Raw genomic sequence first — 14,088 nt, 5'->3', positions numbered from 1 at the left:
CTAGTTATTTATTTTGAATAACTTGGAACAAGACGATATGACTTTTAAGTGGGAGATGGAACATTCTATCACTACTCATATATTTAAATATATACATTGAGACGAAGCCACGATAAAATGCCACCCTCCATTTACATCACCCCATTGGAAGATGTATAAACATTCGGACGAAGCGATGATAAAATGCTCGTCAGTGACCGATGCCCTCCACTCACATCACCCCATTCGAAGACAATAAAAATGATTTGACACTACATAAATAAAGAATTCTACCCAAGCTTAAAATGGATAATCACTGCAAAGGCAGAAGGAAGAGACAACTGGTTTGGAAGTGTGATTATAATGAATTATGATAAATACTTTGGTGGAGAGAGTATATATGTTTTTTAAAGCGAAAATAGCACTACACTAGAAAAAATTGGTTTCTTGTTTCTCTAAGGCTTTGCCTCCACCAAAAGAGGGGAACAATGTCCAGCTTTTATTTTGATATAGTGAATCCTCAAAAGTAAAATCTAAAGCAAATCTTGCTTGTTTAATTACTCTTTAAACAAATAAATTAAAAGTTTTTTTTTTTTTTTCTTTTTTTTTTTGAAATAAAAACTGTCTTCAAACAAGAATAAATGAATTTTCATATAATTATTATTCAATGTTCTCGTAAAGTAATCACAAGAAAAATTAACAATTGTCCTGAACCAACAGCTTAAGCTTATGCAATACTACCCAACAACTTAAACTTTTGATAAATGAACAAGTACCCACCCGTCACACTGTGACTCTATGTAGGAAGAAAAAATAAAGAAACCGGATAGTCAGTTTTTAACCACAAAACCACTGTTTAGTAAAACATTGTTGGTATTCCAAAAAAGGTAAAATTCAATATGTATGCATGTACCTATATTTTATACAACACCACATCTAATCTCACAGAGTAAAAATAAGTATATCACCCTTCTTATTCCCGAAATTTACATAATCATCACACAACAGTATTCTCAGCGACTCGAGCTCACAAACAAACAAATTACTATAACACACACCACACCCAATGGTAAAATAAATATAACTACTGATAAAATTAAATAATGAGAAATACAAATATCATAAGATACATTTAAAAAAAATAAATAAAAATTGGAAGAAACAGCAATGTCTCCACACGGGAAAAACGGAGCCATAGCTGTCAGTATGGAGGCAAACCAAAGCCTGCAATAACAAATCAAGATTGTGAATTATGATGCAAATAGTAAATTTTGAAAAGGTACAACATAATAATACCAGCAAGAGTGAAGAATTTCATTTTGATATTTACTGGCAACAATCTCATATGAATAACTACCTGGTCAAGAACAGCCTTCATTCAGGAACCGTTCCCAACTTTAAAATGAGTAAAAGAAACGATCTCCTCTTAAATTGAGCTCATTGGCGAAAAAGTTGAGCAAGGAGTATAAAATGGCGTCACCAGCATGCTTAATTAGGTGTCAACTTTTGGGGGCAATTGCAGCTAGGGCGTTAGCGTGTGTAGGTGGTAGGTTGCTCAGAATCGGTTGCATTTGATGTCCATAAAGAGAGATCAAATGGGAGAAAGCTCTGCCTATTTGAGATTTGACTTCCGAAGTTTCGACAGGTGATACTGCAACTTGGGCAAAAAGATTGACCAAGTCTGGAACTAGGGACAAGATCTGTTTGGCATATAAATGAAAGGAAAAATAAAATTTGAACATAGTTAGTAAAGGAAGGAGAAATCATACGAAATGACATTATATTTTGGTGGGAAAATAAAGAAATTAAAAAAGAGAATGACAGTAAAAGACAACTTTCTAAAGTTCGAACAAAAGAATATAGTCTCATCACTTTCGCTTCAATAAGATGGAAGGAATTCAAACCTGTGGATTCGATGCCAGAACAAGATTGCAGACACAGCCATAGACAGCCATGGACTCCTCATGATCTTCTTTCAATGGAAGAACTTTCAAGAAAACGGGAAGAACCTGAGACAAAATAAATAAAGCACCCATCAGAGTTGAGGCAAAAGATAATACAAAAGTATGAGAAGAGACAAGTCGATATACCTGATTCAAGGGGATGGACTCAGGGTGCACCATTATCATCCTTGCAACTGCACCAGCTGCATTGTCCCTCACAGCATCATCTGGCTCAGGTTCCCCAAATAGTGGGTAAAGTCCACGCAATACATCACCATAGTATCTGGCACGAATGTAAAGGAAAATGCTCCAAAAGAACAAATGGAATATCATAGGATAGACTTCAAAGTCAAACTAGTTAAAAGCAACATAAATATAAAAAAGATTCATCATAAAAAAATGCACTCGCATGAAACATAAAATCTCCACCATAAATGGAAGGGGTAACAGAATTATCAGAATAGCAAAGCAAAAAAGTGAAACAGAAAAATATTTGCATATAGAAGGATACTTCAGAGTAGTCTCGCCACCATTTTTGCATAACTCTCCAACACAAAATGCAGCATTCCTCCTATTAGTTGCATCTGATGAAGCTAGTTCTTTGAGTACCAAGGGCATCACGGCCTGAAACATGAGACAATTTCTCAGAAATTAACTGCATATATAAACAGAAGCCACTAAAAAATTTAAATTAAACAGTTCGTTTCAGATTTTCAAAAAATTACATCAATATAGCCCGCAATTGGAGTGCCCATATCCTGAGCAACTTCTGCCAGGCATGCAACCACCATTGTCCGATCTTGTGGTGGGCGTGAAGCTTTCTGCAGATCAATTATAAAGCAAGTGAGCTATTAAAAACCAATGGCTAAAGATTGAGAAAGTGTCATGTCAGTAGCAATTGCTAACCCACCGCAAATTTCATTAAAGGTTCAAACAGCTTTGCGAAGATGGGTGCAAAATGACAACCCATGGACTTCGCAAATGCAGGAAGGAGGTCAGAAACTGCATCCATAAGTACTTCATCATGTTCAGTATCATCATCATCAATTTCGCTATCAGATTCTACCAGCTGACAAGCGGCTTCCTCCCTTAGCAATACCAAAGTAGCCTCAACGATCTGAGGCATATCTGAAATCAAATGACATTTGAAAGCAGATTACACTAGTATAATAAGTAACACACAATATTATTTCAACAGATGGAAAAATTAAACCAACAGGATTTATACTTACATGGCTCAACTGCCATGTATCCAATATCCTTGATAATGTCAGCTGTACTCATGCAAGCTTGAGCAACAACTTCTTTGTCATCATCTTCAGTCATGATCTTGATATAAATATTCATCACAGTATCTGCAATTGCAAAGAGTTACTGATCAATATAAAATCGAATACAGCCTTGAAAATGTACAAATAACGTTCAAACTGTCATTACTAAATCATAATCTTACCTAGAGCTTCCTTCGCCTTTTCTGGCCCATCCTGCAAAAAAGACAGGCAAAACCAAGACCGTATTAGCATGACATCCAGGTCCAGCTGGCAGCTATATAAGGCAACTTATCAATCCCAAATAGTAGTAGTAGTTATCTGCCTGACGGTTTTGGATAGTGGAATATTTCAACATACATCAATCTTAAAATAAAACAAGTTTACAAATCAGTGATCGAAATTCTGACCTAAATTATTGAAAAAACAGTAATCACAAAGATATATTAAAAGATCCCATCATTCTCACAAGGTAGAAATACTTTATTTTTTTAAAAAAAATAATAATAAGGCAAAAGAAATAGTGAGGGGATTATGCACACTCACATTCTGACCTTGGAAGACTGCTTGTGCAGCTGTCAAAATATCTGCAGCAACAGATCAGTTAATGAGCATGAATAAGAACCATGTAACTTAAGAGGCACTGACTCGATATAATGTGTGATTATTTGTGATTAAGAGTCTAAGAATAGCCACTTTGTGCACTTAGTGCCAAAGATTAGCTCGGTATCCAGTCTACCCCTCCTAACACCCTGAATTAGAGGGGATCAATGCCGGGTAATGACTACTTATGATTAAAAGTAAGATGTCAATGTTAAGGTTAGGATGCCTCCCAGGTCCCAAGCCAAACAGTTGGACTTGAGCTACAATAAGATTTACAAGAACAATGCAAGTTTAAATTAGAAGAAAACTACAAAATTCTTTCTGAGATATGAGGAAGTGCTGAAAGGCAGTTACAAGATCAACACATGTTAAAGAGGGACACTCCAATGTTGTAAACTATAATTTGACATAAACCAATTGGATTTAAAAAGCTCGTCAGCAAAAAGAGCAATTTGATTAGATCAAGCATACAGATTGTAAAACTTCAGCTGGATACACAATATCATAACTCTATACCATAAGCAGATGGTGCTGCATTACTTACAACACACGTAATTTTGCTACCAAAACGGCAATGAGAACATTATGCATAATCTTAAGAAAATGGTATAGCGTGGTGGTTATATAGATCACTAGGAATCTGACCAGGTAGTTCGAGAAGTGACAGCAATTTCCTTCTCACTATGGCCGCCTCCTATAAATATCCCTCCAGACTTAATTTTGTTAGTTCATTTTTTTCCCAATCTCTAAGCGATAAATCTAAAGGGAATAAAAACATATATCTTGGAATGCTAAATTCTGTGTTCTGGAATGGAGGTGCACCATCTTTTGGAATATGCATTAATAATCGCAAATCGCTATGGTGTGGTATTTCCTGGTAACTTTGATCTGGTTACTCACATTTCAATGCAGTGATTGCCTGAAGCCGAACATCTTCGTGAAAGTAAGTTGAGTGTCTAACCAAAATCTTCAGAGACTCCTCCAAGTAGCTTAAGATAATCAAAGAACTCAGATTACGATGAGCATTTTTCTAAGTGTGGTTGTACATATTAAAACAAAAATACAAATAAAATCCATAAATGACAAAGGATACGGTGCATAGGAACTTTTAGTATGCAGAGCAAATAATCCAATGGCTTGAGTTGCTGCAGCCTTTTCATCCAATACTCCAGTTCTTATACTGATATTTCGAACCCTTGGTTCATCATGAGCTTCATCATCAGACGACACTCCACCAAATCCAGTCATATTTTCAACCTCATCAGAGTCGTCAATATCCACAGCAGAGCCATCATCAAGATTGCAGGAGGAAAACGCCAGAGGTACAACATGTGGAAGGTACTGTTTTACCAAAAAGAAGAAGAAAAAGAAAAATAAGGAAGCCAGGCATTAGCATGGATGCAAATGCAATTACTCACAAATTGAATACAACCAAAGCCTTGCATACCTGTGCAAATCCATCATCCATAATTTCAGCCACATTGCTGAAGAATCCATGAGTGTACTCCCGAAGCTCACTGAACTCCAACCCAAAACCCTGAGAAATTAACCCCAATAAATCAAATGCTTGGAAATACGAGAAAAACTTCCAGATAAAGAAAAGTGTCACAGTTAGTTACAGAAATGGCAGCTTCAATGAAAGGGGGTATAATTGGTTCCATCCTCATTCTCCCGACAGACATTGCAGTTATTCCAACCAATTCAGTAGCTCTTGCTCGTGCACGGAGGTCTTCATCATTTGTAAGCACCATGAAATTTTTCATCAACTCCAGAACCCTTTCAGCATATGGAATGAAGGCTTGTTCTGCAGCAGATGCAACAGATCCAATTGCAGACTGCAATAATATCAAGGAAAGGCTTAACTAGATATAAGAAAGAACAGTAGTTCCCAGTTATATTAACTTGGTCTTCAAAGTATGGAAAATATATCTTTACCATGCAGGTCTCCTGCAAATTGCGGGGGCTATTTTGCAGGGCTCCAAGGAGTTTCCCCATTAAAGGATCAAGAAAAGGAAGAATTTCTTCACCCATGTTCTCACAAAATGCTGCCAGTGCATAATATGATTTTTCCTGCACAGAAAGAAAGAGTTGCATTCATAGAATTCCAAAAGATATAAACCATTCCAAAATCAATCTCTTGTCCAACATTTATGTACCTTGACTTCATCAGATGCATCCTCCAGGGCATTCAAAATGCAAGGAAGAACACTTTCGTAGTGAGATACAATCTCAGGCTGCAAATGCTCAGCAAATTGTCCCAATGCAAATGATGCAGCCCCCCTAACCATTTGTTCAGGATCTCTCAAAGCCCCCAAGACAATATGAAGAACAGGTTCCAACTTATCTTTCATTAGATCCAAACAACCCTCAGAAATGACACCCAAAGCTGTCGCTGAAGCTTCCCGAAACTTTGGATTTCCACTCTGACTGCTCAAAGATGCAAATTCCAAAACAGGTGGAAACACATGCTTAGAAAGGTTTAAAGCCATGGTATCAATAACTTCTGCAGCAGCTCGATCTGGTGCAAGATCATCATCGTCATCTCTATCAGTTGATTCCGCAAGCAATGGACACATAACTTGCAGTATGGGAATGACCAGCTTATGCTTTTTTAGGGAATTGGATTTGTACTTAGCAAGCCATGAAATTATTTGAATAGCCTGACGCGTTAGACAAAAGCAGGAAGCTATCAAGAGATTTAGAAAATCAAGCACAAAAGGAAGGCAATGCAACAACCAAAATAAACATAGGCTTCAGCAACCACTCAAGGTAGATTAGAGTATTGAAAAACTAAATTCGATGCTCCTTCTAACCTGATGGCGTGTGTTGGGTTCCAAAGTTTGGCTTGAGCAAACTTCAAGGGAGAACTGCACTATGGCTTTGACTGATTCCCCCAGAAGAGGTGCAGGAGATTCAATCAGTTCATCAAATATTTCGAAGGCAATTACAGCAACATCCTCCTCGCCAGAGGCAAGGCATTGTCTTGAAACATTCAAAATGCTGGGAATAAACTCTCGAAACTTGACCTGCACAAGTATGCTAAAGATTAGTGAAGTCACGAGAATACACCAAACCAAACAATTAGGTCAGTGAACTGACCATTCATTTCCTTGCAACCGGCCAATTCATTGGCAAATATAAATTCATTTTGCCACGAAGTATACTATAAAAAATATAGAATATATATTGGTTCAGACAGATTTCATAAAAAGTAACGAAGCTCCTCCAACTGAAAGAATTGATAGATAAAGGAAAATGAGCAGCTACTTTGCGCAATAAATGACAAATGTTAGATCTATATCAAGTCCACCTCACAGAACCCTTGATTAACAGAACACTCGATTAACAGACACTTGGTCATGACCTATACCACTCGGTCTAAAGTTTGGTGACAATTCTCGAATTTGTAGGGAATTTAATAGAGCACTAGCAAGCAAAAATCCCATAACCATACAAATTTTTTTATATAAGTATAATCAAATAATCACACATGCTTTTCAGTTAGACAGAATACATGGTCAGTTATTGCAAAGTAACTATGACTCGCTATTATTAACAAAGTAGATATGGCATAAGCATTATAATTATGGAAAGCAGTTAAATTACTCACCACTTCAGCCCCGTCGTGAGTGAACTCCAAGAAAGAGCCAACTGCCCTGGTAACACATAATAAATTTCAATATGAGCAAAACTTGTTCTTAGCAATTCAGCATCTTTACAAGTATCTCTTGCACCAAAATAACATAACAAAAATTATCAAACCGTTTGTGATTGAAATTTACTTGAGAGCAGCAACTCTGACACGGTTACTAGTTTCATCTTGTAGACACTTGAGTAGAAGAGATTGTAGATCTGAAAAATGTGGTTGAAACGAATTCCCAATTGTTTCAGTTAAAGAGCTGAAAAGAATTAATGCCACCTTGAAACACCAAACAAAAACAAAAAAACAAGAAAGCAATGTGTTAGCCTGTTATACCCTGTCTAAGAGTTCCCATATGAATAGTTAAGGAAAAATGGAAAAGGAACTGAAGCTTTATACAATGGTTACAAAACAAGGGCAATGAGTCAATAACATCCTCCAAAAAATCAAGCTAAGGTCAAATATATATGCCAATAAACCATCCTATTAGGAGATGATAGAAAGGAGATGATAATCAAGACCAGGAGAAATGTCATGGAAAAAAAGTTATATGTACAAGCAATTACTAAATTTAGTTAACCATTTCAATATATAAGGCTGAGAAATATACACATGAAGTGTGTATAACCAAGTTAAAGAAGAACTATAGCCTCATATAACCTGAAACTCTACAAATAATCATTCACGTGAAATATTTCTCCAATGACCCAAAAAATACAAAGAACAAAAAGAATGCATTTTAACTTCATTTAAAATATAAAATTAAAAAAAAAAAAAAAAAAAATTTAAAAAGGTATTTTAGATTTGAAGTCAAAACGACCATACTAGGGGTGGCAAATTTGACACTGACTCAAAACCCAACACGAAATTAGTGTGTATGAGTTGACATTAATTGTACTTGTGTCATAATTGTGTCGAACCAATTAACCCATTTAATTAACCATGTCGTATTCGAGTTTGAGGGCTCAATCTATTTTAGTATGGTACTATAATGAAATCCTTGGTTAATTGTATGATTTATTGCGATAAAAGGAAATTTTCTTCATTCCATAATTCTTAATTCAAGGTTTATTTTTTGTTTATATTTGCATTTTTTATAATTACGAAAAATATTATATAGATTGTCAAACAAGTTATAAAGTATTACAAATCATACAATTCTTTTATTAAACATGTTACATGAGTTGTGTCGTGTTATCATTTGTACACATGAAGTCAAATCAAGATTAAAGTCATCGCCTGGTTCGGTGGTTGAACACTTGAACATCAGTGTCGTTTATGTGATCTCGAGTCTTGCAACAATCACTTTGTGAAATATCAATGGTTAGGTCTGTCTTTCTCCCTTCCCAGGACACTGCTGTAGCAGAACAAGAACTGGGCAGTATCCCTTTTTTAATGTGATACTAGGAGCACGCAGTCAAGGACATTATTAATAGGAATCTAGGGATCTCAAGGCACCATATGAATGGGGAAGGGAAGAGAGTAAAGAATTTTTGTTTTCTCAAGAAAGGGGCCATTCACTATTGTAGTAGTCCATGTTAGTCGATGATGCCAGGGTCTGTACTGGATACAGACCTATCACTTTATTATTTGCAAAAAGTAGCTGCTCTCGTGATTCAGAACTTTGATCTCAAGAGTGACAACCCAAGCATTTTATCAATGTATCAAGCGAAGACCCAACTTTTTGTTTTATGAAGCAAAAAAAAAATAGACTAGGAAGATTCTCATGTCGACATCTTACCGAACGAATGGAAATTACATTTTTATACCTTGGAGAGAGGAGCAAATGAAAAAATGTTGAATAAAGAATTGGAAAGGTGAAGTACTCATGGAGTCATGGAAGCGATTGGAAGTTCCATTCTTGGTTTTAAGGATGAGAATGAGAAGCTTCTCAAGGCTATTCGAAAAAGTGGGTGTAGCACAAATGGAAAGTATGGAGAGAAAATCATAGCAAAAACAATGAACATTGTCTAAAGTATAATTTATGGGGAATAATATATAAAAATAAGCTAGCAAAGTTGAATGCAGGCACAGGGCATGCTTATTAATGCCTAAGAAGTTATCATGGAATGTTGGGAATGTCCTAGACTTTGACAAGAGACCAAAAATAAGTGCAACTTCAGAGACCATTATGGCAGGCATAATGCTTTTAAAAGAAAATAATGGAATATTCACAAGGAAATTTGTTTTGGTTATAACAGTTGATTTTAAAAATAATAATAATAATAATATATATATATATATATATATATATATATTTGTGTCAATCTAAAATAGAGAAGCAATGGCAACACCCAGAGGGTCTTGCAACCTTTTGACCCCAATAATAAGACAGCAGTCCCCAGATAATAAAAGGCAATATGAAGCACCTTGGAGGAAGTGAGTGTGTGAACAATATAAATAGGATATTCAATGGTACATAAAAGGAATCATTCATGAAATTTAATATAAGAAACTAAGAGTAAGTGGTGTGAAAGATACGCCAATTTATCATGATCAAGAAGCTTAGTAATACAAAATTGGAATGGAAGTTTGAGCAAAATTTGTCATGAAATTAATAATGTGAAGATGAACTCCAAGGTCACAAAACTAAAGGAGGGGAAGTGCATGATCTTTCCATAAGTGAAAAAATAGGAAAGTTTCAGACGTAGAAGTAGTAGTCAGAATGAAAAAGCAAACACATAAGTGGTTAACTTAATTGTTTTTCGGTGATAGACACACCATCACAAAGTTGTTATGAAGGGCAAATATCATATAGATAGATCTCTGTGCAGCACTTGAAGTTATAATGCCGTGTTCTTAAATTCCCACGTTCTTTGTTTCTTGTGTACAATCCTTATTCCATATTTGATGAAATACTTGTTCCAAGACAGAAATAAAATAAAAATATATACATAATAAGAATTTTAAAAAAAAAAAAAATGTTATTGTAATAATTCCAGCATATCACCTAAAATTATTCTTTTTAGATTAATAAAATTAAAAATCCTCAAAGACATAGATATTTTCTTTTATTCGGTGACAAAGAAGATCAATTATTTTATCACTTTAACTTTTCCATCTGCAACAATGTCAGTTGGATTCATCCTGTGATAAGATATGCCGCTCCAAACCACCAATAAGATTGAATCATCTTCTTTTAAACTATGGTTGAATTTAAAACATGTATTGATGTATGCACAACCAAGAGACTGAGATAATTATCCTGGCAAAAATAACCATGATGATTTGTGCACATATCCTATTACCACAACAATTAGCTGAGGAAAAGGATAGAATCAATGTGCAAAAAGAATAAACGGCAAGCAGCATGCAAAAGCTTTAAAAAATATTAACGCACTTCTCTATGATCTTCTTGTGCGCTCTGACTGCATTGGAATAGAAATGGCAACAAATCAGGCCACTCTCCAGCTGGAACAGCAAACTTGGCAATGATACTCACTACATTTGCACTGGCTCGCCTCACTGGAGGGCTACAAAAACACCATCACGTGAAATAATTCTCAGTCTCCTCAGAGCACTTCAGTACTATGTTCATTAATCGATGTTACCAATCCCAAAAAAAAAATATTAAGCATTGATATTATCAATAAATCCAAATTGAGAACAAACTTTTGTACCAAAAATCAACAAGTTTGCCAAATTCAAATATTTCTAATGTGCGTACAAAAATTATAAAAGTTTGTACTTAGAAAATACTACAAAACAAAACAACTGGAATTGAGATGGAATCAAAACTCAAAAGGATTCACACCGGCATTCTAGTAAAGACATATGAGTATGGCAATCAAGCTTGTTATAATAAGCTTCATGTCCTACTCCAAACCTGTGTTGTAATGTGGCAAAGTGCTTTGACCAGATCGTGAATATGATAGTATCTACTGAAGGCATGGCAGACACTGAATTGCAAAGATCCTGACAACATGTTCGCATCCTCAATCAAACATTTAGGTATCAGGTAAATTGACTTTAGTAAGACCTTAGTTTGACCTTTTTATGATCTTGATAGGCTCGTAAACGGTTTTGAAAATGTTTTTGAACATTGGCTTTTCAAAACCTAAAGTTGTAAATGTTTTTCAAAACTAGACATCAAGCTGGAAAACAGTGCAAATCAGTGTGCTCAAGTCAGTTGGTCAATCAATTGAATCCTTTCCAGAGCGAATTGATGGTCAAGCAATCAACAGTGTTCCACCAAAAATTACGTTCAATACCAGAATGTATTAATTGAATTGGCAATTGATCAAAATAGTTACAGTAGGTTTTGATTAAAAGCTCGATCAATGGAACTTGTCTGACTACGCTTTTGGAAACTCTCTCAAAGTAAAATTTATAAGGTTTCAACTACCTAAAAAGTATGGAACTCCTGTATTAGCTATAAATATGGAGTAAAGGTGAGTCTAAGGTAAGAAGAGAGCATCTCTATTTATTTTTTGAGAGAGAAAAGTCCTAGAGAGAGATTGTGTGCTTATTCAATCTAGGTTTTTCAAAGGACCATCTGCGATTGAATACTCCTCAAGGAGTAGATCAACAATCTAGGGTTTTTCACGTAAAAAATTTGTGTTTCTACTCTTCTTTACTCTATGTCATTTACAATGTATTGATTTATTGAAATTCGAAGTTAACAATAACTGAAAAATCAATCCTCTCGAATTTAAAATGAAGTAACTGATTTTTGAAAAGTTTATTAAAAGGAAGATCTATTCGCCACCCTCTAGTTCAAATTCACTGCTCGCACTCTAACCTATCAAAGACATCAGAGACTCGGGTAACGTTCACACCTCCAAAACAACAACAAAAATGGTCATTATTATTAGTAATTTCTGGAACATCCGGCTAGATCAGTTGTTATGCATTTTCCTTCCCAAAAACTTGTAATGCCGACTTCTGTCCACAGTTTCAAAAAAAAATTACATGTTTCCATAGAGCATTACGTACCATAAAAATAATAATAATAATAGCAAATTAAAATTAGGATCATGTAAGAGCAAACTAAATCATGTGCATCATAGGATAGAAATATTGGACTGGCAAATTGGCTAATTCAATCCAAAATTAAACAAATAAAAACATGTATTTCTATGTATGTGTGAGAATTCCCAATTCCAGTCTCTAAACATCATTAGATATTTAAATTCGGCAAAGAAATGACAATCGAAACAACCAGCATGCATAGGCGTATGAGAGACCTGTGTTCCATGGTGATGCTCTCAATGAGAGACTGCTTGACGAGTTGACGGACTTGAGGGGAGAGCTTGGCCCAGTGGCCTGTGATCTTCTTGCGGAGAAGCACCGCCGATAGCTGCCGCACATTAGGCGTCTTGGCAGTGCGGAGGTGGTGCACCAGAGCCGGAATTACCTGCGGATCCTTCGCCAACCGCTTAATCTGATCCTCCGCTTGCCGCCGGGCGTCGTTATCCGGCATCAAGAACTGAATTAGTAGAAGTTCGAGTGACTGCGCCATGTTTCTCTTATACTCTACCCTCTCTCTCTAAATGTATATGTATATTCTCTCTAGATGATGAGGGGGAGAGGAGAGAGGCTGGGGAGAGAATGAAACCCTAGAGAGGGGTATAATGAGGGTTTTTGCTTCGCTTCCCTTTCACTACTTACTACTGTACTAAAGCAGAGGCGTAGTTTGGGACCCACGGGGCTTTGTTTAGTTTTGTACGGGTATATTATGCCGGGAAGGCAGACCCACGGGCTCTCTGTCACGTGCTTTCTGAACGTGTGGAACCATGTCTGAAAGGTGATAATTAGACCTGTGAGCCTATACTGAATTGGTCCAATTGGATGTAGCCTAACCCGACCCATTAAATCACTTTTGCCAACTTTTGCCAACGGATCCGATCTGATACTTGGAGTTACAATTAATTGGATATTAATCTCATAATCTAATCAATAAAAAGTTACCTATTTTTTCTTTGTTATTAATAGAAATTACACATTCTTTTATTCTTTTATTATAGAATGCTATTTTTGTTCCTTCACCTACCAATAATTTGGAAAAGCGTACAAGAACTCAAATATTTAGGTCCGTTTGGGGAAGCTTTATCATGTTTCATTGATAAGGGCTTTGTAAAATAAATTTTGTTTAAAGGAATTTGTAAGAAAAAGGCATTTGGTGAGTCTATTTCTTAAATATACTTTAACTTTTATATTATTTTTTTCGTGACTATAATATCCTTTATCCAACAAAAAGTGTGATGCGACAGTGGTGGAAGGCAATCGATGGCATCATGGCAATACAAATGGTTGTAGAAGGTGATTGCGATGTTGGTGGTGATAGAAGGTGGTGGTGGCCGGTGGAATGTGGATGTCTTGGCAGTAGCAATGGTAGAAGGTCACGGTTAAGAGTGGCGGTGGCGAAAGGTATAGTGAAGGCGACGGTGAAAGGTGGCAATGGAGGTGGAAGGTGGGCATGAGGGGAAGTGGTGCTAGAATGTAATAGCAAAGGTGGTGGTGTTGAAAAGGTGACAGTGGCTGCAACGGTGGTGGTGGAAGGTGGCAACGATGACAGTAAAAGGTGGTAGTGGCGAAAAAGCGGCAGTGGTGGAACGAAGGAATAAGATAATAAGACAATATTATCAATCTATAAAAAGTACATGGGCAAATTAGTAAAATAACAAATTTTTCTTTTAAAAATTGGGAAATGATA

General features: G+C 36.0%; 1 protein-coding gene across 1 annotated transcript; it reads right to left on the bottom strand.

Annotated features, from left to right (window-relative positions):
• Window positions 1-929: 929 nt before the first annotated feature.
• On the bottom strand, window positions 930-13,045 carry LOC132294363 (uncharacterized). The gene is made up of 21 exons (XM_059792188.1): window positions 12,620-13,045; window positions 10,774-10,906; window positions 7,576-7,712; window positions 7,404-7,449; window positions 6,607-6,819; window positions 5,950-6,453; window positions 5,729-5,863; window positions 5,413-5,628; window positions 5,241-5,330; window positions 4,887-5,134; window positions 4,694-4,782; window positions 3,737-3,777; window positions 3,376-3,406; window positions 3,155-3,277; window positions 2,833-3,050; window positions 2,648-2,743; window positions 2,434-2,546; window positions 2,070-2,205; window positions 1,884-1,988; window positions 1,337-1,679; window positions 930-1,203 (listed from the first exon to the last, which is right to left on the bottom strand). Exons 1-20 carry the CDS (start codon window positions 12,892-12,894, stop codon window positions 1,479-1,481), a joined length of 3,150 nt encoding a protein of 1,049 aa, XP_059648171.1. The 5' UTR covers window positions 12,895-13,045; the 3' UTR covers window positions 930-1,203; window positions 1,337-1,478.
• Between the last annotated feature and the right edge of the window lie 1,043 nt (window positions 13,046-14,088).

The sequence above is a fragment of the Cornus florida genome, unplaced genomic scaffold (assembly GCF_030987335.1).
Source record: "Cornus florida cultivar Cherokee Brave unplaced genomic scaffold, ASM3098733v1 CherokeeBrave_3.0.0_Hap2_Chr02, whole genome shotgun sequence".
NCBI lineage: Eukaryota > Viridiplantae > Streptophyta > Magnoliopsida > Cornales > Cornaceae > Cornus > Cornus florida.
This window is presented reverse-complemented; position numbering and strand designations above follow the sequence as displayed.

Coding starts and splice junctions, on each gene's coding strand:
- LOC132294363 (XM_059792188.1), bottom strand. CDS start 12,894: ATGGCGCAGTCACTCGAACTTCTACTAATTCAGTTCTTGATGCCGGAT. Junction 5,135..5,240: donor TGGATGATGGATTTGCACAG/GTATGCAAGGCT, acceptor TTGGTAAAACAG/TACCTTCCACATGTTGTACC. Junction 2,206..2,433: donor GGTGGCGAGACTACTCTGAA/GTATCCTTCTAT, acceptor CATTCGTGCCAG/ATACTATGGTGATGTATTGC.